Source organism: Trachemys scripta, chromosome 18 (genome assembly GCF_013100865.1).
Source record: "Trachemys scripta elegans isolate TJP31775 chromosome 18, CAS_Tse_1.0, whole genome shotgun sequence".
Classification (NCBI taxonomy): domain Eukaryota; kingdom Metazoa; phylum Chordata; order Testudines; family Emydidae; genus Trachemys; species Trachemys scripta.
Genome location: NC_048315.1, coordinates 5,773,850 through 5,800,761, shown reverse-complemented (window position 1 = coordinate 5,800,761; position 26,912 = coordinate 5,773,850). Strand labels below are relative to the sequence as shown.

At 42.6% G+C, this 26,912-nt stretch overlaps 1 protein-coding gene across 1 annotated transcript in view; it reads left to right on the top strand.

Moving 5' to 3' along the window:
- The first annotated feature begins 244 nt into the window (after positions 1-244).
- Positions 245-26,912, top strand: part of TBX4 (T-box transcription factor 4) — a 51,535-nt gene continuing 24,867 nt past the window's right edge. The window contains exons 1-4 of the mRNA XM_034752600.1: positions 245-400; positions 4,035-4,129; positions 18,523-18,642; positions 21,024-21,171. Of these exons, the coding sequence (XP_034608491.1) occupies positions 245-400; positions 4,035-4,129; positions 18,523-18,642; positions 21,024-21,171 (519 nt within the window). The remainder of the gene's footprint in view (positions 401-4,034; positions 4,130-18,522; positions 18,643-21,023; positions 21,172-26,912) is intronic.

Here is a 26,912-nt window from a genome sequence, read left to right as displayed (position 1 = left end):
GCGGCCGATTTCAATTTGGCAAACAGGACTGGGCTCCCCAGACGCACCAGGGCCCAGTATTGGGGGGAGTCAAAGGACAGGTCTGACCGGCTAGGCAGAGCCGCTCATGTTAAACCGAAGCAAACCTGCGCATTCAGACAGCGGGGTTGGAAATGGGACCGGCGCCGTTTACACGGAGCCCGTTCGCTTGTCTCGGGTTCGAGCCGGCTTGGCACTAACCACGTGTGTCCCTGTCGAAAAGGAAATGCTCCAGGAGAAGGGCCTGTCTGAAACGGAAGAAGGGTTTCCAGCAGCCCAGGCACCTGGTCATGCCGAATCTACCGCGGGCTCCCCGGTTCTTGGAGTGGCAGGAATCGGCAGCACTCCGCTGAGCAGTCCGCAGGGCCAGGATCCGGAGCAGGTACGCACCCGTTTACACAACACCCAGCCCCTCCCCACTGTGAATTGCATCCCTCCCCTGCTTGCCGGGCTCCCTTTCCACTCCCCTAACCTCTCCAGCTAGCACCCGCATCCCAAGTAGCTCATTCTCCCCAAGGCAATACATTCCCTGCTCCCCCCGAGATCTTCTTGCACCCGGGGATTGAGTTTTCATGACATTCTTTGCTCTAAACTTCCAGGGCTCTTACCCGAGTACCCCACAAGCGCTTTAGGGGAAAGAAGCCATAACAGAGAGAATTTACTGTCACTGCCACAGATGGCGGGATTTCAAAATGTTTCAATTTTTCTCCAGTTTGGGGTATTTTGTTTTTTGTTTTGCTCCTCTTTTAACTTGCAAGCTCTCCCCGCCTGCTCTGGTTTTCTTTGGAAGGACGTGTTTAAAGTCTGCCACTCCGAAGAGTCTGTCTTTGCACAGTCTACCCCAAAACGGCAGTTGCTGTTTGCAATCCACATTCAAGATCAAGTGTATCAGAGGGGTAGCCGTGTTAGTCTGGATCTGTAAAAAGCAACAGAGGGTCCTGTGGCACCTTTAAGACTAACTGATGTATTGGAGCATAAGCTTTCGTGGGTGAATGCCCACTTCATCAGACGCAGATCAAGAATTTATCCAAGCCATCCCGGTTATCCAGAGTTCTCAGCAATCGGGTTTCCTTTGGCCAGTCTTTCATTTTTGTCTAGATTTAGATCATACCTTTTTGACCCAGGGACCTTCTTCATCTGCATTGCTACAGAAACATAATTCTGACCACTCTGATTTCATATGCCAGATTGAGTGCCCCTGTACCGTTTATTTTGTAACCCCACTCCCAAAAATGTTATGCATCCTGAGATTTTTATACATTAATTAAATACAATTAAGCTCCTTATGCCAAAAAGGTCTGACTGTAAATTAGATTGCATTCAATCATGCCTTCTGATTGGCTAGGGGTATTTAGTGTGCTTTTTATAAAGTGTTGACAACTTTCCCATATCAGAATTATAACCTGTCAAGGGGGTGAGGAGGGGGGAAAAAGGAAGCAGAAATGTAAAACGATGTAGTTTGTATTTGCTGTTTAAGCTATTTTAAAAAAAACCCACCCTATACTGTGTAATCATAAATGCATCAAGTAATAGTAATTATGCCTTGAGGCTTTTTAGCTCAATTTTCCTCTGTTTTTCTTCCAATCTGATCTCCAGCCAGGTGTTGGAAAGGGAAAATAGAACCGTGAAAAGAAACGTGAAATGTTGACAATTAGTGATAGGTTATAGAAAATTCTTATTTGTACTAGAAACCTTTCAAGATGCTCAGCGTCTCCTTCACCACACGAGCCAAGTACAGAGGTGGGTTTGCTTAGAGCTGAAAAAGTGAGTGGGTCCCAGATGCCCAGATGATTCCATCCTAGTTTCCTCGCCTTTAGATTTCACACATCAACGACTGAAGCTTATGGGGTTAGCAAATAACCATGGGATTTCAAGGAAGGATATGAACATCCAGGGTTTGATCCTGCGCCCATTCAAATCAAGGGGTAAAAGCTCCCATTGACTTAAATGGGGGCAGGAGGAGGCATCTCGTGTTGAGTTCCTCTTACTTCAACCTCGCTATCAAATGATTTCCATGAACTCTGGTCTCATGTTCCTCACTTTCCTTAAAAGGGAACAAACACCCAACCCTATCTTGTCTATATTTTACGTATGTACCTACACACCTATTCTAAACTTCTTATATAGGCAGCTGAATAAACAGGTCAGGAGTTCTCTCCTGAGAAATTATGTTCACTAGAAGCGTGTGTGTCTATCTAATAAAAATAAGGGTTTTCATCTACTGGGTCGCTTGTGCTCCACCTGAAATCCGTGGGAGTTTTGCTATTGATTACAGTAGGAGCAGGCTTGGTCCCAGTATTTGTAACCGAACATGACACAACTTTTTCAAGTCCTGGCAGGTTTGCTTTCAGTTTTTCTTGTTATTTACAAGGCTTTGACTAACCTGAATAGCACATACCCTACCTTAATTTTTTCGTGCATTCTGGGCCTGATCCTGCTTCCACTGAAGTCAATGGCAAAACAAACTAAAGAAATAAGTTATAATATTTGGTTTGCAGCGGGTTTGAACTGCAAGTTTTAGCATGTTGGGCTAGATTATTTTGATCAGTTTTTCTCCCAAAAACTGAACTTTAAAAAATTGAAATAAAAATGAATATAAAGATGATACTGGAAAAATGTAATTCAGCAACACAATTATTCTGTTCTTACATTATATAAGCATTATTAGTTTTCTGGTGGATGCATTTATCTTTAGTTGTATTAGAATCTCCTTTTACAGTTCATTACTTAGATAATTAATTTGTAAAACACTTTAAAGACGACAAGCACTTTTTTTATCTGTAGTTCTGTAATCTCTACTTTCAAGGAAATACTGAATGAAGCAATGTAGGAGTAATGTAAAAATAATCTAACCACTGATAAAACTGGATTATCCGAAGTGTTTTTACATGGGACCGATCATATGAGAGTTTGTCTACATGGGGAGTTATTCCAGAATAGCTAATTCCTGATTTTATTCTGGAAGAAGAGTGTCTACAGGTGGAGTTAGTCCCTTATTCCAAATTCTCAATCCACTTTGGAAATGGATTCCACACATGGAGTTAATTGGAATAGTTAAACTGTTTTCCATTCACACTTGTCTTTCTTCTGGATTAATTTTCATGTATAGACAAACCCTGAGTATTGTTAATTGTGTAAGTAGTTGCTGGATCGGACCGAGGCCTATAGTGTACAATGAGAAAGCCAAGGACACTGCAGGAGAATAATATATTATGTATACCCATCAAATCATTTATTATCAATCTTGTTATAAAAATCACAATCTATTAAATAACTTGCTAGGCTGGTGGGATGGTGGTGCAGAGAACAATCCATGTAACTCTTTCTCCTAATTTTAAAACTGTCTATTCTGAATAACGGGGAAAAAAGTTGATTCCTTTTGGCCTGAATGTTCTGCATTCTGCTCATATAAGGGTGAGTTACCACCGTGGCAATTGCTGGCTTTTTATCAGCTAATTTAAAATATGCACTTAACAGGTAAACATTTTCCTACAGAACTCCACCCTTTGCTGCTGCTTTCCCCCCCTACCAGAACATCCTAGAGCAAAGTACCATTCTGAATTTAATTTTATTTTTTGAGGACAAGTATTTTTCTCACCTTGAACCGAGCAGACCGATAAAAGGTTGGATTTTTTTTCCTTTTGTTTTTACCTGTCCCTCATCTTAAAAGGTGGAGTTTTACCTACTGATACAGTTATAGTTGATCATATCAACAACTCTTAGAGCCGGTACTCAGAAGTCTTTGTTGTTGTTTTTAAAATCTATTTGGCTGCAATATCCTCACTGGATATGAAGCATTCTGCAATTAAAATTGATTCCGTTTGTTTCTCTCATTTTTTGGCAAAAGGCAGTGGAATCTTTAGGCCCTGCTCCTGCGCCCAGTGCAGTCAGTCCTGGTTTTGCCTTTCTTGTCCAAAGAACATCAGCTGGCAGCTTTGCTCTGAGGGGAGAAATCACAGACTGAGAGTACTTTTGATGATGGTGATTTTGTTTTTGTTGTTTTTGATTCTTTTTAGACAATAGAAAACATCAAAGTCTATCTCCACGAGAAGGAACTATGGAAGAAGTTTCATGAAGCTGGCACCGAAATGATAATAACCAAAGCAGGCAGGTTGGTGAAAATGCATTTCACATCCTTAAAGTCTCTATATTAAATGTCACAATTTGCCCCTAACGGAATCTTTCTAAGTGGGGGGAGACCTACTGCAAATGATTGAATTTTAAGAAACTAGGTCTTGATTTAAGACTTCTATAGGATTACTCACATACTGAAAGTTATGCACCCACGTTGGTACTTTGCTGAATATGGTCAGAAGTGAGCACGCAATATAAGAAAAGCAAGTATATTGTCTTGGACGGTATACTCTGGTCCCCTGATAAGTCTAGTTTAGTTTTAATTCTCTATGCTAATATTTCCTTTGATTATTTGTGTTTCTAAGACCATCAGGACCATAGTGATGTCAGTTCTATAGGTGACAGTGATTCCTTCGTGAGCGAGAGATTACCTACTGTGTATAGACTAGTAATGCTCTCTGGTACACTTGTGGAAGTAATAAAACCTTTGCAAACTGAGACCTTGTCATAAATGCTGGTATCAAACCTTTGTTGAGTGGAGGGTTGAAGCTCCCATTTTGTGTGTGCGGGCAGAGCCGTCCCTTGGCTAGGGTGAATTGGGGCAACCACTCCAGGCCCCGTGCTTTGAGGGGCTGGTGCGATTGGCCAGCACGGTTGGTCCCAGAAGAGACGAATCTGTCACTTCTGCCCCGCACCCCTCTAGTGACAGCCCTGTGTGTGGGGACTGGCCAGGTGTGAGTGAGCATGGGTCTGCTTTAGATTGCTCGCCATTCCTTTGCATTAAATGCTATTCACGTGTCCGTAACCTCGATTTATGTTTTATTTTAGCTACCATCATCTTCATAATGTGAGAGAGGGCCTAGTGCTGTGCTGAGCACCCTCGACTCTCAGTGAAGTCGGTGGGACTGGAGGAAGGTGGTTCCCATTGTGTTGTTATAATGGAATCTCACAGCAGTGGACATGTGATGGGCTGAAAGGCCCCAGTCTAACAAACTGTTCCACTAAGGTGCGATATCCCGTGAAGTCAATGGAAAGGTTGCCCTTGACATCTGGGCAATTAGATCAGGTTCTTGTGAAGGATTACCACAAAGATGTTTTTAAAACCCTTTTAATTTTCTTTAGTGCCACCCTTCTCTAGGCAACTGCTGACTTAATACGACAGGACATTGGAGAATCATAAAGATGTAAAAAAGAGCAATGGAAATAGTGTGAAATCACCTGGAAAAAAATGCCTTTTAGTGGTAACATCTATTCTATGAGCCCTGACCCATAGCCCACTGAAGTCAATGGGAGGCTTTCTCTTGACTTTAGTGGATGCTAGATCAGGTCCAGGGTTCAGTAGGGCTAAATCTGACTGTGAGATCCAGACTCCAGAACTCTGCTACAATGTGGCATATGAGCAGCTCGGCACGGTAATGGTGTCCTGCTCTCAACCTGTAAGGAAACGTGCACTGAATACTTCCTTATAGGCAGCCTTTCTGCATTATTGCTCTTGAAGCACTTAAAGGGTTGCCCTCTCCTCCCCATATCTCCCCTGCTCCCCCCACCAAAAAAAAAAAGAAGTGCTGCTCTGTCTCTATTGGCAGTGTTGACAGACGCACTCAACTCTGTCATTGGAGTAACGGAACCTATCCCACCAGAGAGACGAGGTGAAACCGCGTTTGTAAATCACTTTAAAGAAGCTGCCACATGTACAGTGGGTCAGCTCTATGACCCGATCCTGCAGTCCTTATGGAGATAAGATCCCCCATGGGATTGTAATTTGCTATATAAAGTCTTGGGGCCGGATCTTGAAGCCTTTATTCACATTCATACTCCTATTAATTTCAACGGGGTTGCTACTCACATTAGAAATGGCTGAAGGATCAGGACTGCAAATACGGGGCCTGTAAACGGAGAGAGAAATTTGACCAAATTCTAGAAACTCAACATCCCAAATGTGTAGGTTATCTCCGTGTCAGTCTTAACTTAGATTGTTTAAACAAATCCATATGGCCAGGACCCAGTCCTGCATTCTTTGGGGGCTTAAAACTCCCAGTGAAATCATATTCATGCTTCACAGCTGCTCAGAGGGGACAGGGTGGCTCTGGTAACTGTCCCGGGGATGTGGAGCCTTTCGCTTCTAGAAGACCAGGGCCAAATTCTCTGCAGGTGAAAAATCAGTGCAGCTCCATCAGAGTCACTGGAACGCTGCCAATTTATGCCAGCAGAGAATTTAGCTCTCAGCCTGAATCAGGGCCTAAGTCAGTAGTGATTCATTAACAAGCCACATGAAATAAGTGGGTAGTTTCACTTCTGTTCTGAGTGGAGAGTTACAATCAACTTCATCCCAAATGGCAACTTTAATTCTCAGCAGTGAGGCCAAAGACTGAATGGGCCTTGTTACTTGACATCTATCTAATACGCCGAAGTGTAATGCATCCATTGATGCATTGGCTTCTAAAGGTGATCCCTCCATGTCAAGGATGAGGCATGTAAGCAGGGAGACAGAGTGTGTGTGTGTGTGTGTGTGTGTGTGTGTGTGTGTGTGTGTGTGTGTGTGTGAGCTTCCTCTAACAGCGCTTGTGCCTGTTCTGCAGTAAGAGTGGCAGTCAGTCTCCTCTAGGCCTGTTTCTCCAACAGTTCTCACCAGCGCTGAAAATAAAAATACCTGTAACAATTAATAAAAGAGCTAGTCTTACAACAACTAAACAACCAAATTAAGCCACGTGACGATAAGTCTGATTTAGACGCACAGTTCAAAACTGATCCGTGTGCAAAACCTTCTAGAAACAGAACCGTCCAGCAGCACAAGAGTAGACTTTGGTTCAATCCTTATTGAAAATCGTATTTCACCCAAACTGTTTAAATGCGTAGTAATAATAATCCCACCCACCCCCAATGACCCAATTTTAAAAAGATGATACAGACTCTGTTGTTTCAAGGGGCCTCATACCAGGCTCTCATTCTGTCTGAAAATAATATAGAAACAGTTGAGTGCAGACACAAAATATGGTCCTGATCCTGCAACAGACACTGTGTGTGTGTGTGTGTGTGTGTGTGTGTGTGTGTGTGTGCAAAGAGAGGGGGTTCTAAGCAGGCTCAGGGATGCACCCATGTGCACTCAACTTAAGGATCAGGTCACTTAACTGTCTAATTATTTAATTTCAAAAGGCAAAAAAGAGAAGGAAAAAAGTGTCTGTTTTTTAAATTCTAAATTGCAAATGTAACTTTAATGACCAGTTATTTCAAAAGCGGGTAAAATAATAAGATAATGAGAGATCTAGTTCTAGGGTGCTGGTGTAAAATAAGCTTTCTTTAATTATAATCCAGACACCAATAACTCAAGAGGAGTGTGTTTATTTCATTTGTTGTCAATCTGTAGAACTCCACAGACCAAGTCAACTATAAATTACCAGGAATTTAGGACTAAGAATTACTTTGGGGGATTATTACTCCCTCTTAGGACTGATCTGTAGGAGACGTTTGGAGAACACAGCAAGCTCAGTACTGAAATAGGAATGATGTTCTTGCCAAGAAAGCTTGATTTATAAAGTGGAAACATCTTTAAAATGTACTCACTATCTTTTTAATGTTTGACTCTTTCATTGTGGGAGGGGAAAAAAAGATTATTTTATATTAAAAGGATCATCAAAAGATAAAAAGTTTGCTAGCAAAGTTTCCTGAACTTTGTGCAAAACCATTCGCCTTCTTTGTATATAAAATGCCACAACTTTTCATGTCCTGTTTGCAATGCAGGGTATGCAAATCAATACCTTTGTCATGTCTCTTTTTTAAAAAAAGGTTTGTTCTTCTACTTAATTTGTATTGTCTTTAAAGGAACACATTAAACATAACACAACAATTAAGAAGCCAGCCCTGCATTCCTTGCACACTTGCAATTCCCAGGCATTGGGTGTGCACAAATGCAGGATTAGGCCTAAAGAAATGGCAGAAATTTAAAGTAAAATTCATTATCCTTTTTTAATGCAAAAAAAAATCAAGATTTGCATTTTATTCAATGTAAAATTAGTATATTTGACTACCTGGTGGGTCAAATGCTGCCCTTACATACATACAACCCCACTGCCTTCAATGACTTTCATTTCAGTCCTGATCTTGCAAAGAGGAGCACTTAAGTGGAACACTGGACTTGCACGGAGACCTAGGGAAGTCAAAGGGGTTGTGGAGTGGGTTTTTTTGCAGCATTATGGTCTATTATTGTGTGTGTAATAAGCCAGGTGATAGCTTTAGATGTTCAGATGTATCCATACAATACAATTTTTCAGAAAGATAAAAGCACTTTTCCTGACAGAAAGATAATCCCCAAGCCATAGTTGCCTTGAAAATAAAGGTGTGTGTGTGTTTGTATGTGTGTGTTCGTGTTCCTCTTCCTTATATATACTCGCTCTCCAGTATGTATCACAGTAGGTACATTTTTAAAGTGTGCTGCAGCTTAATACACTCCTCACTAAGGGCACTTGCCCGCTTTTGTTTGTATTTAAGGCATGTAATAGTCACAAATTTAATATGATGGAGCAATTTATACCCAAAGCAAATTGTACAACTTCATTATAAGCTGCTTTTCTTTTCTGACCCCGTGCTCTGTCCTGAATTAGGCAAGTCCTGTAGTTGTAGCTAACTTTGTGGTTCAGATCTGTCTCAATTCTCTAGTGGACTTGACCCTCCAAACCCTCATTCATTCAAGTAGTCTTTACTCATGTGAGTAGTCCCATTCGTTTCAGGATTTCTTCTCCCCTTTCACCCTTTTCCAGAGCTGTCTGTCCTCTAATTTTAGGGTTTTTTATCCCTCTGAGGCGCCGATTTTTACGGTTCCTACCCGGTACCATTCCATGACCCAGGTGAATGGGCACGCCATCACTCCACAGGCAGTGTGAAGACAGGTTTATTGCTAATCAGCAGGGAATGCCAATCCACAGAGCAGCTGACTCCCTTCCTGTGGAGACCTGACTCTAAATTAATATGTCAATTTCTCTACAGTGACGAACATCCAGATGATGATAATAGTGGGTTTGTAACTATGGAGTGGGGTTCAGAGCACAACACCGTGTATAAATGGATACAGAGCCAGCCTCAATCTTTACTGTAACATCTCTTAAAAACTGCATGTGGATTGATGGCTGTTGTTTTAAGCTCCTCTAAGAACCTTCTTACAACATAGTGCACAGAACAACTTTCACCCCAGCATACATGGAAAATTTGCAAACCTCTGTGATTTTTAGATTTTGGTTTAAGAATGGCTTATTTCAGTTTAGCTTAAACATGTTCACAATCAATTTAAGGTAAATTGAAATTCCCCTGGTTTAAGGTCATAAGGGTTTGCACCAGTTTAACTAAATTGGTTTAAATTCACACCTTAGATTAAGCTGGTGAAATTTTGTCTTGTATAGACAAGCCCTGCCAGGTTAAGATTTTCAGCTAGGAGATATGGATGCCGGTTCCCATTAAAACGAAAGGGAATTGTGTCCCCAGAATCACTTCGGGCAGTCTTGAAAAGTTCAGCCCAAAGCTTTACATTTAAAAAAGCAAACCAGATCAGGTATGGAATGGGAACCATCCGTTTAGAACTTGGAAATAAATTAGTAATTCAAAGAATGTCTGACCTATCGAGCCGTAAATTCAGGGTTCTGTGAATACCCTTTGCAGGTAAGATCTTGCTCCCAGTGAAATCGGTGGGAAAGAAAGCAGGATCCGTTCGCTTTTGGCTCTCTTGCTAGAGATGTCAACAACTCCAGCAGGGAACATACAGTTTCTTGAACTTGGAACAAGTCAGGGAAGTGAAGGACAGTATTTTTTTTTTTTTTAAGTCTCCCTTTATTTTCTGTTAATGATTTGGGATATTAATAGTTAAATGTGTTTCCAAAGCATTTTCAGTTCACTTTTAGATAACTCTCATGCTAATAGTATCCTGGAGTAGCCGTGTTAGTCTGTATCCACAACAAGGAGTCTGATGGCACCTTAAAGACTAACAGATTTATTTGGGCATAAGCTTTTGTGGGTAAAAAACCCCACTTCTTCTGTCCATAGACTGTGAGTTCAATGTTGCTTGTGTTAGTGACAACAAATTTGGGGCTGAATGCATCTGAAGAAGTGGGTTTTTTACCCACAAAAGCTTATGCCCAAATAAAACTGTTAGTCTTTAAGGTGCCACCGGACTCCTTGTTGTTCTCATGCTAATAATCCCTAGCAGGGCAGGTCTCCAGTACCTGGACTGCGTGTTTGCCTTGAAGGGCACAGAAGCTTCAGATCATGTCATGCTGGATCCAATCCATCTTGAGGAACTAAATCAAATACTGTAAGCAGTGAGAGTAGTCAACGTTATGGACCAGATCCATTTTCCCTCCTTCTAATGGCTCCTACAGAGGGTGTAACACTAATGGAGTTCTACCAAGGAGAAAGTTGGCTTTCTTCAGAAGAACAGTTAAAATCATTAGGAACCAGCACAGAGTTGTTAACTTCCCTCATGCTTGTGCAATTTCTTTGATACCTTTGTACTTTGCTATTTATGCTTCAGTAAACTGAATCTAATTTTAGCTCCTTCATCCTCTGATATGGTTTGGACCTTTCTAAAGGAATGCTGTAAGCGTTTAAGCTTTCATGGGGGGAAATCAAACGGGAGGTAAAGCATCTTCTTGCAAGAAGTTTGTCTAGGTTTTAATTTGCTTTGGGGCAAGAAGAGAAAATACTAGATCATCAAAGCAACTGTATAGTTAACCAAGTTCTCAAGCATGTGAGAAACAATGTTTTATTTAAAACTTAGATGTTAGCCAGAAAAATTTAAATATAACCTCCCTTTGCCAAACTAGAAAAATTCCCTAACTGTCTGACCCCCTCATCGTTGGGTCATGGTCCTGCCACCAGATAAATCTCTCCTATCTGTCCATAGACTGTGAGTTCAATGTTGCTTGTGTTAGTGACAGTGAATTTGGGGCTGAAAAATGAACTACTGATGAGAACTCCTGTTGAACCTGTATTGTTTGTTATTCTGAGGCAAGGATCTGGCATGGGCTAATCCAGCACTTCAAAGCTAACTGCTCTTACTTTGTATACAGAGCGTCATAGCGGAGTGGCGTGGGTGATAAGAGAAATAAGGGACTGGAGGGTTAGGATTCACTGGGAAAATGGGACCCTGTTGAAAAAGTCTTTGATCTCTTCAAAGTATTTTCTGAAAGCAAGAATCTATCAAAAAGGAAATGCCATTAAAAAAAAGCTTAAAGAAATAGTTGACATGACCAAATTTGTATTAATTTACCCCTGGAAAACATTTTTAAAGATGTTTTATGTTGATATGAGAAATATTTGTCACAAGGGGGGGATAGAAGAATAAGGAAAGATAGTTTTAAAGAAGAATTTGGTTCTTCAAGTATCTACCCACCATTAGTTTGTCTTCTGGACAATAAAGACAAAGTATAAAATTTTCACAAGCGCCTAAGTCCTATTTTTCAAAAGGCATGTGGGGCCAGATTTTCCCATCAATGGGAGTTGGGTGCTTTTCCTGCATAGGTGCTTTTGAAGACCCCATTAGGTACCCATCTGGCTTAAATACATTTGAAAATCTGGCACTTTAGGCTCCTAAATCTTAGTGAGAATCCTTTAGAAAATGGCACTTAAGCCCCTAAATCACTTAGGTGCTTTTGAACATTTTATCCAAATGCAAAGACTGATTTAAATGTTTAATGGCACCTGGGCTGTCTTGTGAACCAACCTCTAATGTTGGTAGGGCCTAATCCAAACCCCAGTGGAGTCAATGGTGTAAGACTCCCATTAATTTCAGTGGGCTTTGGATCAGGCCCTTGGTGAATAAATTAGTTCCTTCCAAAACTGCAAAGAAAAATGTGGTGCTACCAGAACATCACGCAGTTAGGGTTAGACTTCAGCTGCAGGATTAAGGTCTTTTGCTTCCATTCAATCTTCTCAAAGGGGGTGAGAGGTAACGGCACTCCCTAAGTGTACTATACCTTCCTGTTCACCATGCCACCGTAGGGGGTTAGAAAAGTAAGACATCTTTGCTCAAGACCAGATTAGCAGCTTCACTGAGGGGACACACACTGCCCTGAAAAGGAAGGCTAGATCAAGCCTCTTAGTGGGTAAAAAGGTCATTAAGAATGGAGGGAGGTATAGAAGCCACTTCGTGATCTGGTCCAGACCAAACCATCATCTGGAGTCCCTGGCAGAGAGACACATGCAGCTTCTTGACATGTCTAGCATCAGGAGCGAGTAGGCAAAGGACAGCCAAGCCTCACATCAGTGTTTCCAAACTACTAGTTCTTGTACCAATACTGGTGCTTTAGGCTTTTGCGACTGGCACGCAAGGTTCCTCTTTTCTACCTCGCCAATAAGATACTACTGGATGCTGGGGTGTTGCAACATTGCACCTCCCATTTTAACGTCCGTACTTTCCAGTCTCAAAAAGGAATTTGCACTGCCCCAAACCCCCATCTTCCAAACAAGTATCCTTTTGGGTTAGGCCACGCACAGCTGAGTAGATGCCGGGATCATAGATTCTAGGACTGGAAGGGACCTCGAGAGGTCATCGAGTCCAGTCCCCTGCCCGTATGGCAGGATCAAATACTGTCTAGACCATCCCTGATAGACATTTATCTAACCTACTCTTAAATATCTCCAGAGATGGAGATTCCACAACCTCCCTAGGCAATTTATTTCAGTGTTTAACCACCCCAACAGTTAGGAACTTTTTCCTAATGTCCAACCTGGACCTCCCTTGCTGCAGTTTAAGCCCATTGCTTCTTGTTCTATCCTTAGAGGCTAAGGTGAACAAGTTTTCTCCCTCCTCCTTATGACACCCTTTTAGATACCTGGACAATAAAGACAAAGTATAACATTTGGTACCATCAAACTTTTAAACTTGTACAGCTGCCTTAAAGGGTGGAACGTCCTGCCTTAGAGGAATGAATCTGTCTGTCTGTCTCTCTCTCATCATTCTGCTGCATAACCAACCAACCAACCACACAATTAAACACCAATTAAAGTTTGTATGAACATCAGAAGTTTTGGCTCCACGTCAGTAACTGCTGCCTAGTAAAAGGAATTGGACTGTAAAAGAATAAATAAATAAACAAAGGACGCTTATTCTAACAGCTCATTTGAAAACAATTTGTGAATATCATGTAGAGATAAAACGTGCATAGCACAAACTAGCTAAGCAAAGGCTGCTTCATTATCAGAGCACATAATTCACTAGCACGTCAGCTCTGAAGCTTGCGAGGGCTACAGAATTGTGCTGCTTGCTTATTTTTCTTGCTCTGACTGTTTTTGTTACATTTCATCTGTAGAACGGCACAGGGAAGAATTTAGCTGGGGCCGTACTATTGCCCTGCCAACCTTTTCATGTGGGTTTTGTGCCCCCCCCCCATATTCAACTCCCCAAAGCAATGCACATTCTATTTTTTGCTATCCGCAGGCCTCCCCAAAGAACATCGATCTGCAGATAACTTGATGGCAATTGAGATAAAAAAGACAGTATTTTAACATAAGGTGCTGGACTCCCCCAGGGATAAGGAAGAACATTATGACCGTTCCTCTTTCTTGATCTTTTCCATGGAGGGTGCCTATGTTATGTAAACATAAAAATAACTTTAATTCTTCACCACTAAGCTCTAGTGAGAGCAACAGTCCTTACAAAGCAGGAGCTTCTGCACATCTGCCAAAACTGCAAAATTTGGGGAAGAAAATAGGGATGTGCCTTTAAAATCCATTCATAGACCAGGGGAGAGTTTTGGAGGGATGGAGAGGCCAGTATGTGCTTTTGTGTTGGCGGTCGTTCTGGCGGACACAGCAGAACTTGAACTGGGGACATCCAGAGCTAAACATATGAGTCTTTATAGCTTGAGCTAAAAAGCCATGTTTTGTAGCTAAGGGCTGTAACAGATCCATGTCCTCTGTGGAGCCTAAACAAAGGGAGATGCATAGCAAACATTGACTAGTGGGTTACACACATTGTGTGTTTTTGCTTTCTTTAAAAAGTATAAAGGGGAACAAATCAGGCCAAGAAACCCATGACTCCTATAGCACAAGGTCTTGGTGTAGGGGATTGGCTTTCTCTACTGCTCTTCCTTCGCCTACCCACCGGACAGGAGGGGATGCAGTGTGGGAAGGGAGCAGGGCTGAGAGACCCGTGAGAAAGCCGGAACCCATCCCTAGAGAGCTAGATGCATGGAAGGAGTCTCCTACTTCATTCCTGTAGCCCCACTACAGGCTTCCCAGACTACGGTTAGACTCTGACTCCTCCCAGGGTGGCCAGGGAGTTCACGGGCAGAGGAAAGCTGCTTAAAGCAGCACTAACTTTCTGCTATGTTTCCTGCCTGGGCTCCGTGGTTTCCATGGTGGTACATGCTATTTGTCATGGCCGATCTCTGACACCTCTTCATGGCTGGCCCCACCTTGTTGTCTTCGTGGACATTGTGCAGAGGGGCATTCGGTGGTTGCATGGAAAAGGGACAGTAGCTTTTTAAGTGACAATGGGGTCCTCGTAGTCATCTGTGGGGGTAGTAAATGAGGTATTTTCAGTGCATCAACAATGCGTTCATGGCCCACAGCTAGGGCACCTAGCATATTAAGCAGGAATAGAACTACTTTTACCTCCACCTTCAACGAAGGTGTTCTTGAGGATTAAGTGCTGCATCTCATCTGCAGTCTGAGCTAGGCAGAGTTCCCAATGAAGTCAAGGATCCTGTATATGCACTGCCACATTGGGCTCCTGTTTGTAAATGATTTTCAAACTATGAAGCACTTCCTGAGTTTGAAATACAGCGTGACTGAGGGGGCCAGTATGGGTTAAAATAATAATCGGTCTGGATCTTCATCCAGATCTCAAACCAACTCCAGCCTGAGCCTTTTTCAGCAGTTGGGAAAAGTGTGATCAGCAGTGTGTGTGTGTGTGTGTGTGTGTGTGTGTGTACACACAATGTGTGTATCTATGTACTCCATGTACCTGTTGAGCAGCTCCTGGTTTCAGATGGGACAGGAACTGAAAGTAATGTACAGAGAGGGATTCCAGGCCCAGGGCAAAATGAAAGAGTTCCAAAAAAGAATCTCTCGAGAAAGCCAGACTTGCTACAGGTCAGTAATAAGCTCGGCGTTCAGCAGAAACTGTTTGCAGGATCAAGCCCTCAGCCAAATCTCGCTGGACAGAAATTCTCCTGAGGGCAGGCTATGCATGCAGACTTTTGGACACTTACCAGGACTTGCTAGTGGACTACATAGCCTCACTGTAAGAGTGCGTGCTCCACATGCAGCCCTGGAGATGTGCTTCCCCTTCGTTTTCTCTGTTTGACCATCCAGATAAGAGCCTGGGCAACACTACACAGCACTAATACACTCTCTCTTTAACTCTTGAATCAAAACACTGATTGCATTTTTGGGCCCAGCTCCCCAATTTGTTGTGCATCGTCACCAGAAACACATGACCCATGTTTGTAGCCTATTGCACAGAGATATTTACTAAACTAGACTTTGCCAAGGGGTTGAGAAATATGTTTTCATTAAGAAAATTAAAGTGACACGTCCCTGGATAGCATGTTAGTCGCATATTTTTTTTAATGCCAAAATGCAGCAGCTAATAATAATGATGAAATGTCCATGCAGGGCCAGAATTAAAAACTGATACTCAATGCTTTCCTGGAAACAAATGCCGAGAGTTGGCAGATGCCACTGTCTCTCAATCTGTTGACTTGCTAAGTGTAATGCTACCACTGCTAGATACTGAACGGTTTGCAAGTTAAGCAACACCTTCAATCAGATGTGAGTTCTCATTTGTTATCCTTCAGGAATTTCAGCTGTGTATATTATAGTAGTACTTCGCCTCTTTGTATTTATTTTAGAGGGCTATACTAAAGAACATTATAAACTCAAGCATGTCTACGCTATATGAACTCCATATGCTGAAGCTTAATTTTAAATGCCATTAAAAAAGCACTTAACATTTACAGTAGATTAGTCTGGCTACTTTAGCAGCTTGGATGTAGTTCAGTATGTGAAATGATTGGGGGGGGGGAAACTTCAGAAGCTACAGGTTATTAAAAAAACAACCCCGATGTCTATAGAATCCTTTACTGGTATATCTCAATAACTATCCAAAATCCTATTTTCTAATTTCTTCTTAAAGTCTACTTTCTCTTTCATTTCATTTTTAAGTGCAATTTTAAGACCTAATTTAAAAAAAAAAAAAATCTTGGCCTTCGGCTTGGATTCCTTGTGTAATTTTTTTACCGTGTGAATTGGGCTGTGTATTCACAACCTGAAATGTCCTACTGTATTTATACTGGTGCTTACCTGTGTGAGGACAAGGTTAAGAGGAGTGCACCGTTTATGAATGAAAATCAAATATGGACATTGGTAAACCACCCCTGGTTAGTCCCAGCTAAATACATAATAAATATCTGGAATTTATGCATGGTGTTAAAAGAGTCAATTCAAATGAATCCTAACAGGGCCCATTTTGTTGCCTTCTCCCGGAGCACTTACAAAATGGTGGCGCAGACAGCAACTACCGCTCATCTCACAGGCCCAGATTGTTCAGCTGTCCCTAGTACTTTCCTTAGCCACAAATACAGCGATCCCTTTTATTGGCCTGAAGAAACTTGCTCATTAAAAAGAGAAAAGGGGGAGAAAAGAGAATTTAAAATACTGGGTCTATCCGAGGGTAGGGGAGGGTTCTCTATGCTGGGCCAAGCTATTAATCCAGACTAAACTCTCATTTAAGTTGCTAGGTATTTTGACAGAGTAATGACGTCAGGATTTGGCCCGTTGTTGCTAACACTGGTTGTGACGATGCTGCCTCAGGATATAGACATTTTCATCCACTCTGCCCAGTTTTTTTGCTAGTGCAAATGAGCCGTCCCGGCATGTTGATGTATTGCATTGTTCCATCTTCTTGCTTAAAGACCGTGATGAGCCAGTTTGCGCAAGCAACTTGTTTTTATTGGATGAGGAGAGGCTTGGTAACATGGAGCCAACCGAAAAGTTACTCATAAGATTGAAGATGCATGGTCCTGCAACCCCTTACTGCTTACTTGGTATTTAGTCCCATGGAAACCAATGGAAGTAATCACGTGGATCAAAGTTACCCACACCAGCAAGCGTTGCAAGCTCCTACGCTGTGACTGTATGAATTAATTTCCCTGTCACATCTAGCTGTTGCTTGGTTTCACGCTGCAACTACTGCTCAGTAATGTAACATCTTAGGGTGAGATTTTTCTGCTTATGTAAATTGGCACAACTCCACTGGCTACAACAGCACTGCGCCAACTGACCCTCGCAGAGAATTTGAGTCAGACACTCCATTCTTAAACAGTATTTGCAGCATTCGATTAATGCACAGGAAAGTCAATCGAGCAGCATCTGTTTACATCAGCAGAGACTTTGACTCTTAATCTGCCCCCTCCGTTGGAGAGAGAAAACCCGGGGTCTCTGAGGCAGGGCTCCATGTTGGGTCAATATCGATTAGTAACGCTTTTTTCCCCCTGCCATCTCGTGTAAGGGTTTTTCACCATAGTATTGTTGTTTATTATTTGTATTACCCTAGCACCTAGGAGCCCCTGTCGTGGAACATGCCCCCACTGTGCTAGGTGCTGCACAAACACAATCTCGCTGTCTAAAGATTGGATGTTCATAATTTCTGATAAAAATTCAGTGCCGGGGGAACTGTGTGTGTAAAGTAGCTGAAGTCGATGTACTTGGATCTACTCACCGCGGTGTCTTCACTGCGGTGAGTCGACTGCTGCCACTCCCCCGTCGACTCCGCCTGCGCCTCTCGTGCCGGTAGAGTACAGGAGTCGACGGGAGGGTGCTTGGGGGTCCATTTATCATGTCTAGACGAGACACGATAAATTGATCCCAGCTGGCTCGATCGCTATCCGCCGGGTAGTATAGACATACCCTTAGATAGTTCCTTTGCCTCTTTCAGACCCATAGTCGTTGTCAGCAGTCGTGCTTTGTGTGCCCTCTGGAAGGCACTAAGCCAACCAGAGTCATTCCCTGATGAACTTGAGTAGCTTTTAAAATCAAATCAGCTAGTACCCCAGATTTTTAGGGTGAAAATCACCTTCAGGCAGAGAGCCTGTACAAGGCCCAGTGCACCAATTAATAAGGGCCTGCTCACTTCTCTGAGCATGCGTTGGGGATTAAATTCTGAAAATGGTCAATGCAAGGCCTGCACCCCATGTAAGTCCCACTTTTGCTCTGTTATGAGGAAGGGGAACTTAAGTGGCGCACAGACCTTGTGTTAGCTCTCCACAGGGATGAATGTAATTCAAATGCCTTAAGTGACACTTAAGTGGTACATAGTCTTTGGGTGAATTTCACTTTAGACTTTCAGTGGAACCTCCTTTTGGGGCTCCTCTCTGCTGTTCTGTTAGTTTGTACTATGTGTTAAGTTATGTGCTAATGTATTAACCCTTTGCTTTTCATAAGGAGGATGTTTCCTAGCTACAAAATTAAGGTAACCGGGATGAACCCCAAGACCAAGTACATCTTGTTGATTGACATTGTCCCAGCTGATGATCACCGATACAAATTTTGTGACAACAAATGGTAAGAGACTATTTGATTTTTTTTTTCTTGGGTCATCAAAAGAGAGGTATTCATATCTGTGTCCACTGTTTTCAATAAGCACTGAGGAGATGGTCAATAAGGACCTTCATGGGGAAAAAATACCAGATACCAAAGTGCTCTTTAACCTAGCCATGAAAGGCAGAACAAGAATCAATGGCTGGAAGTTAAAGCCAGACAAATTCAAATTAGAAACAAACTACAAGTTTTTTTAATAGCGCGGGCAATTAACCAGCGAACAAACTACTAAGGGAAATGGTGGAGTCTCCATCACTTGATGTTTTCAAATTAAGCCTGGATGCCTTTCTAGAGGACATGCTTTAGTCAGACACAAGTTTGGGGCCAATCCAGGGGTAACTGCATGAAACTCTATGGCCTGTGATATACAGTTTAGACTAGACGATGTAATTGTCCCTTCTGGCCTTAAAAAAAATATGTATCTATGAGGCCTTAGATTTGCAGTGGGTTGAGTGTTGACTATTTCTTCTCTAATTATATTTGTTCTGTGGGAAAGAGCCACAAAGCCACCAGGTGAAGATCTGTGGGCAGACCAGATGAATCTTCCTCATTTATCCAAACGGGTGCGCCTTTTCTTGGCCTCACCTGCATATAGTCTCAGAAGAGCTGTTGATGGTGGCCATCTTGGATTTACGTCTTTGAGCAAAAATACTTGTTGTCCCTCCCGAGATGTCAGTGTCTGTTGGAAATGAAATATATGTGCTTTAAAATAAAAAAAAATAATAATAAACCCAGCACCACCAGAGAGTTTTTGAAGTGCCCGCTCTCCTTTCCTGTTGCCATTTTGGAAACACAGGAGCGGTAGGGATCTTGCAGTTCTTGTGGTAGTAGGGACCCGTAGGAATTGAGGCCTATCCCAGATTGAAAGTCACAGCCCCTAGAGGTTGGATAGCTAAAATATGGGACTTCTTTGTGGTCTCAGAAAGAGGGAGGACAAGTGGAATTGGTCAGTCCAATGTAGCCCAGTTCTGGAGCCATTTTTATTCTCCTCCCCACCCCACCCCCCCTTTATTCTCCAGATTTTTTCCCCTTTGTCTCTCCTCTCGCCCTCTCTCAATGACAGCAAGACCACTCAGCATGAAGCCAGGTTTAATATTTACTTTCCTGCCCATGGGAATCTCATGCATCTTGTCACCTGAAAATCTCTCCTTGCTGAAAATATGCCGTGCCTTTCCCAGAATCCTCCTGCTTTCTTTGTCTGGAGCTTCATCTGTTCCACTAATTGTCGACGTTGTTTCTAAGTCAATGGCAAAACTCCCATTGACTTTGAAGGGAGTGAGATCCCATACAAATGTAATCTACACGCACATTTTAGGGCATTGTTCTCATTTTTTAATTGTCTTTTGAGCTAATGCTTGTTTCTGGAGTCCTTGTAGGATGGGAGTCGTATTCACTGGGAACCTGACGCAACCCAGGGCAAATTCTTTGCTTTAGCCATTAAGTCCTAGATGATGTTAACTCTTTTAATTTAACTTTGGCCAATCACTAGAACTGTTTTCCCTTTCCATGTTTTATTGCTGTTGGAAAGGCTCTGCTGTTTTTGGTAATACTGCTTTTACTGATGTTTTATAGCATAAGAACAATACACAGTAAGGGGAGAGTTACTGTCACATGCTGTATTAGAGCATTAAATCCATGAAAACTAACCAAGCTTTTGACATGTGAACAAAGGTGGCTGGCAGGGGGAATGTGAGGACAAATCCGTGTCCCAGCTGCAGCCTGAGAACTGGGCTTCCACAGGGGCTGGCGAGGAAGGAATCACTTCCCAAGAGTTTCTACCAAGCTGGCATTGCAGCCTTAGGAGCTACAGTAGCCTCTGGTCTTCTTGCAGCCCTGCTACCTGGATCCAGCCCTGGACTTGCCCCCTGCACTTTCCCCAAATGCCTTCCTCCTCCCAAGGCTGAAGGGAGTCCCCCCAGAGTGATGTTGGATCCTGCCTCTGCACAGTGGAGCCATACGGTTTCCCCCATGCTCAGGGACCTCTGAGTGGCAAAGACAGGACTTGCCCATAGCCAGTTCTCATACAGCTGCCATGTACTCACTCACACAATATTATGTGTCCAGGGAAAACCCTGCCCAGGCAATGAGAACTGCAAAAACGAGAAAAGAGGCCTGTGTTCCCTGCCCCTCTTTTTGCTTCATCCTTCCCAGATCCATGAAGCAGCAGCAGCATCCTAGACTTCTTGTGTTTCTCCACCAGGCCAATCTGTCCGGGCCAAATCCATCTTAGAATACAGATAGTAGCTCACGATTTGTAAGATGGTTACCAGGTTCAGTTAGGCAATGAATTGTTGTGAAGTACTAATTGGCCAGGAAGATGTAACCCATAAGTGCCTTGCTCACAGGATGGTGGCTGGGAAAGCGGAGCCCGCGATGCCTGGGCGGTTATATGTTCATCCGGACTCGCCCGCCACCGGCGCTCACTGGATGCGGCAGCTGGTGTCGTTTCAGAAGCTAAAGCTCACTAACAATCACCTCGATCCGTTCGGACACGTAAGTTTCTGGAAACGTTATTGCATCTGAGTCTGAACTTCCTCAGATTTCAAGCCGGCTTGGCTCTGGGGCTCCACTTAGGAGTGGCCTCTAATTAATTAACTTTTTTATAATTATTAGTAGCATTTCTTTTTTTCTGTTATGTAATTGAGAATGAAGACGTTTTAACGATACCAGATCCAGCACTCCCCGCTAACTGCTTTAGTGCTGTTGCATTGGCCTCTGGAAGTGCCATGCGTGACTTGTTCAGTTATTCATCTGCGTGGTGCTATTCAGCTTCTACTCTCTCTATGGAAATTTCAAGTCAGTGTTTTCAGATGTTTCAGCCAAAGCCTTTGATGCACAGGGCATGCAGAGCACTCAGAAACAGGTTACATAAGCTTGTTGTTTTCCCAGTTGGCTTGGGCACTCCTATAAAAGATGGAGTATTTTATTTGGAAACTCTTAATTCCTGTGTATTGCAGATGTAGGACTGGGAAGTTCACCGTTATCACCACAATACGTTTAATAGCTTAGAACACTGGCCTTTCCAGACTGCCAGCCGTGTGTGCGCCCGCGTCGGTAAATACAGCATCCTGACCAGTCTAGTTTTCGCTTTGCAAGTTGAAGGACATGTACAAATAAACAACAGTGACTAGAAAAAGTAATGTTAGATTTTTAGGATTTGTAGAATTCTTTTAATTTTAGTGGACTCAAGCACTTAGTAACACAAGTCAGCGCATTGGCTTTGCATAACAACATATGATTTTTACCGGCTGCTCCTTGAAATACCCCCGGTGTTGGGAGGGGCAGTGTGGGGGATGCTGATAGGATTGCAAAGTGAAGGGGAAGTGGGCCTGTCTTGCTCAAACTAAGCATGTAGCCATATGCTAATAGTCAGATCTTCAGCTGGGGTAAGATGCCATCGCTCCACAATCATGAGGTAGGCACAATGTTAATTGTCCAAACTACATCACACAAGGATCTGCCCTGAAGGGTTCAATCCTGGCCCCATGGCAGAACTCTGTTCCCATTTAAGTCCATAAGGGTTTTGCCATTAATGTCAATGGGAACAGAGGCTAATACTAATGCTTTGCATTTCAGAGCATCCTATAGTGAGTAAAGAACAAACAAACAGCCCCCACCCCAAAATCAAGTGCTCTTGTCCTGAAATAGACAAAAGTTACAACTCATTTGGAGAGAGAAATTATTTTTAAACATACTGATCTGGGGGTCTTTCCCAAAGCCCAATGAAGTTAATAGCAGCCTTTCCAATGACTACAGTGCATGTGGATCAGTTCTATGGCACACAAGGTTTCAACAGAACCTAAGAAAGCTCTTTGCGAAATCAAATTTTGCACATTCTCCCTGACTGGCTTGAGCAGAAATAAGGGCTGCTGATGGGACACTCTGCACAGGGAGATTGTATAAGTCCAACAGAAACACAATAAAATTCTAAAACAAACAAAACCCTGAATAAGCAAATCCACTTTGCAATAACATAGGGAAAGCAGAATGCTGTAGGTCCCCAAAATAGTGCAGATCTGGTCATTTGAGGGTCTGTCCAAAATTTTTGATGCCTTTGATGACTTTATGCAAATTCTAAACTATCTTCCCATTTCTAAATGTCAATGTTGCAAAGCTCCCAGTCATCACAATGTGATGCCTTGATAACCCAGCTTTACAGAAAACAGTCAAGCAAAGTTGGGAACTTGACCCCCTTCTCCAACCTACTGACCCCAATGAAATGTGTGTGAACTTCAAAGACTAATCAGAACCATTTAAATGCTTACATTATTAAGCGCAGGCTTCCTCCCCCACACCCCCCCACACTCTCTTCTTTAGGGAAAAAACACCATGGAAATTAAATGCAAGCAACTACGCTAAAGATTGCATGGCGAAAATTTTCATCTTCGGAAAATGTCAATGTTAAGGTCTCAGCGGCAGCAGTAACTTGACTGCTTTGCACACATCCCATTTTTTTCTCCCAACCCCCGCGTAACTGTGCATCTTAATATATTACTGTTTATGTTGTAAAATGTATACTGTAAAACTTACAGGACGTTCAATGCGGTCATAAAAAAAACCCAGGATATCTAGTGTTACTGTTGGAACATTCAGCATCTGCTTTTCCTGGCCCTTTTTTGTAATTTTAACTGTGCAATTTTAACACTGTATTTAACAGACTGAGTGGTAGTTTTTTGCTTTTTTCCCCATTTATTAAACATTTTGTTTGTCATTCCGAGAACACATTCAGAATATGACGGGGACTCTATTTAGATTCTCTGGGTCAGATCCTCGGCTAGCGTATGTCGTTGTAGTGCCATTGACTATAATCACGATCAACACCAATCAGGATTTGGCCCTCTCTCCTCATGTAATCTGTCCTCTAAGACTGCCCTTTTATCTACGATTTTAGTACAGTGTATGCTAAAGAAAAATGCCTGGAGTAAAATTTTCAAAGGTACCTAGGTCCCATTTTCAAAAGCCTCTAAATCCAAGTGGGACTTAGGCACTTAAGAACTTAAATCACTTTTGAAAATAGGATTTAGGTGCTTTAGAAACTTTTAATTTTTTTTATAGGCATATGAAGGAAGGCAGGACCATGTACTGGGCTAGTCAGACTTTTCCTAGCAATGCAGGATATTTCATTGCGTCTATTACACCTTCACTGACACTTCATAGGGCTTGTCTACACCAGGAGCTATTCTGAAATAACAACGAGGAGTTCTTGTGGCACCTTAGAGACTAACAAATTTATTTGGGCATAAACTTTCGTGGGCTAGAGTCCACTTCATCAGATGCATGGAGTGGAAAATACAGGAGCCGGTATAAATACATGAAAGGATGGGAGTTGCCTTACCAAGTGTGAGGTCAGTCTAACGAGACAATTCAATTGACAGCAGGATACCAAGGGAGGAAAAATAGTGATTCCTGATTTAACCCTTCTTGATTAACTCCATGTGTGAGCGCTCTTATTCCAGAATAAAAGTGCTTTATTCCAAATTAATTTAATCAGGTTAATCTGCTTTGAATTCACACCCTACTTTATTCCAGATTAATTGGTACAGTTATAGACCAACCTTTAGAACAAAAGCTCTTTGGGGCAGAGGCAGTGACTTTGTATGTGTTTGTACAGTCCCTAGCACAACATAGGTGCCAGTTTTGACTGGGGTCAAGGGATACTACTGCTATGCAGATATTACTAAATTAATAATAATCGCTTTTAATTTCTAGGACTTTGCTCTCAAAGTATTCGCAAACTATCTCGTAATGCTCCCTAAAAACAGGTCATCAAACCCACGCTGCTTGTTTGCCTTCTATTCCTGCTCCCTAAGGCGAGCCTGCCATTTTCTTTTGTCTTTGATTTTCCTAAAACCTCAAAACCACTGCGGGTCTGTTTCCTCATGCTGCAGTCACTTTCTTTTGTGGTGCACAGAGTGACCCAGAAAGAGGGCCAGAGCAGGCTGCTGTTGAGGCCTGTTAGTTCAAGGGAAACGGCTCGTGTCAACCCGGTATGTAAACGCAGGGTTTGATACCAGCCCACCCAATCTCCGCACATGGAGACTGAACTGTTAAGTGAGTGATCCTAAATGCACGGCCCGGCTTGCTGCAGAATCTCTGTCACAAAGCTAGTGTGCCCTGCCCTAATCTGCAGCTTTTGTGTGTGTGTGTAAGTAATCCCTTTATAACGTGCTGTGACATGCAGAGCTCTCATAGCCTCCTTGCAGACAACGTCTGCTGTCTTCCTGCAAAATAGCTCTGCTTTGAACTACTCCATTTCTGCATTCACACTTTTTGGCAAACGCATCATTTGAAAAAATGTCCTTACATCTCCCCGTCTATTCACTTCCCAGCGAAGTTTTGGGGGGTTGATTTTTTTCAGGCTTAGCTCACGGACTTGTCTCACAAGCACACAGCATTGCCAACCCTCCAGGATTGTCCTGGAGACTCCAGGAATTACAGATTAATCTTTCATTAAAGATTATGTCATGTGATGAAAACTCCAGGAATACGTCCAACCACAATTGGCATCCCTACAAGCACAGTCTAGGAGTGCTTACCGCAGACACTTGTGAAGCAAAAGAAATTGTTAGGCTCCCGCCCTGCTCCCATCCCCAGCCTCCATTTATAATTGTTTAGGAGACTTCCATCTTTGGGGGTTCAGTGTGCAGTGCATATCTGCTCATTTACTTTGAACATGGCTCTACCTTGGCAGCTACACATCTGGTATCTTCTTTAAAAATAATTAAATGAGTAGGCAAATCATTTACAGTCCCCTCACTGAATGCCTTAGTAAGTAAATCCAGGCCCGGATTCTCTGCACTTCAGTACCTGATTAAGGCCTTGATCTTGCAAATAACTTATGCATATATTTACCTTTATCCAGGCATAGGCCCACTGAGTTCATAAAGCTAAGCGTGTGCAGGCCTGAGGCCTAATTAGGTAAATTAGTTAAACTGATTCATTGTAATAAAAAGACTTTGAAGCTTTGCAGACTTGAGCTCGCTCTCTGAACTCCGTGAGGTAGGACTGACGATTACTTGTGTTAGTAAGGGATTGTGGGATCAGGCCCTTAGACTATGCTCTGAAAATGGTCAGATTCTGACTATGAGCTATTAACAGACTGAACAACTGACCCCCTAAAACATTCACTGCTGTCTCTTTGGTGAAGACTCCTGATCAAGTCGGTAAATTATCAGCTGTTGTCAATTCTTTGGATTATGAATAGCGGCCGCAGTATACTAGGTGCTGTCCAAGCATAACAAGGGGCAGTTTCTGTCTGAAAGAATTCACATTCTAAGAGCTTGTCCGCATGAGAAAGTTGCGCTATCTAACTTAGACTGATGAAAACCCCTGTGTGGGGAGACTTGTTTAATTTTGAGTGCTTTATTTCAGTTTAGTTTAAACTGACTCCTAACCTAAACCAAAAAAAAAAAAAAAAAAAGCTGAAATAGGTATCCGCACAGGAGTTTGCATCAGTTCAAATCAATTTAAAATTGCACCTTTAGTTAAATCAGTGTGCCTCTCTCATGTGGATGAGCCCTGAGACGTCTGTGGGGAAGGAGAGAGTGAGTTAATTAAATATGTTTTAACTATTCCCATTAGCCTCCAACCTGTGTTTTGCCTCTTTGGACACTGAAATATTTATTCAACAACCAGGGGAGGTTCTCGGGTTGAGGTGCTTGTCAAAAGTTGCTGCTGATGCACTTGTTTGGGAGCTTTGCAGATGGGTGAGGAAGGAGTTTGCTGCACTTGGGCATTTGCAAATGTTTATTTTGGATGGCGAACAGTTGGCAAATAAATATGCTGCTCGGCAGCTCTTCATTGCAGGTGACTCAGGACGTGTGGATTCAGCCTTGCTGGTTTAGAGCAAACAATTAGGAAGATTCATACTTTTTTTTTTTTTTTTTTTAATTTAGTCAAGAACCTGTGTAGGTAGGAAGGAAGATCTTGTGGCTGAGGCATAGGGCTAGGAGTTTGGAGACCTGCGTTCTGTTCCAAGCTCTGCCATAGATTTCTTGCGTGAGCTTGGAACAGAACTGCTTGGGTGAACTGCTTCCCCACTCTGTGCTTCAGTTTATACCTCAGTCAATTCACAAGTTGTGGAGCTTGTCTGTATCGGGGACTTTTGTGCTGGTGGAGCCACACCAATGTAACTGCACCGGTGGAAGCCCCTTGTATTGATACACACTGCACAAGTACAAAAAGTGACTTGCACAGGCTAAACTGCACCGGTGCAAGTGACCTTGTACATCAGT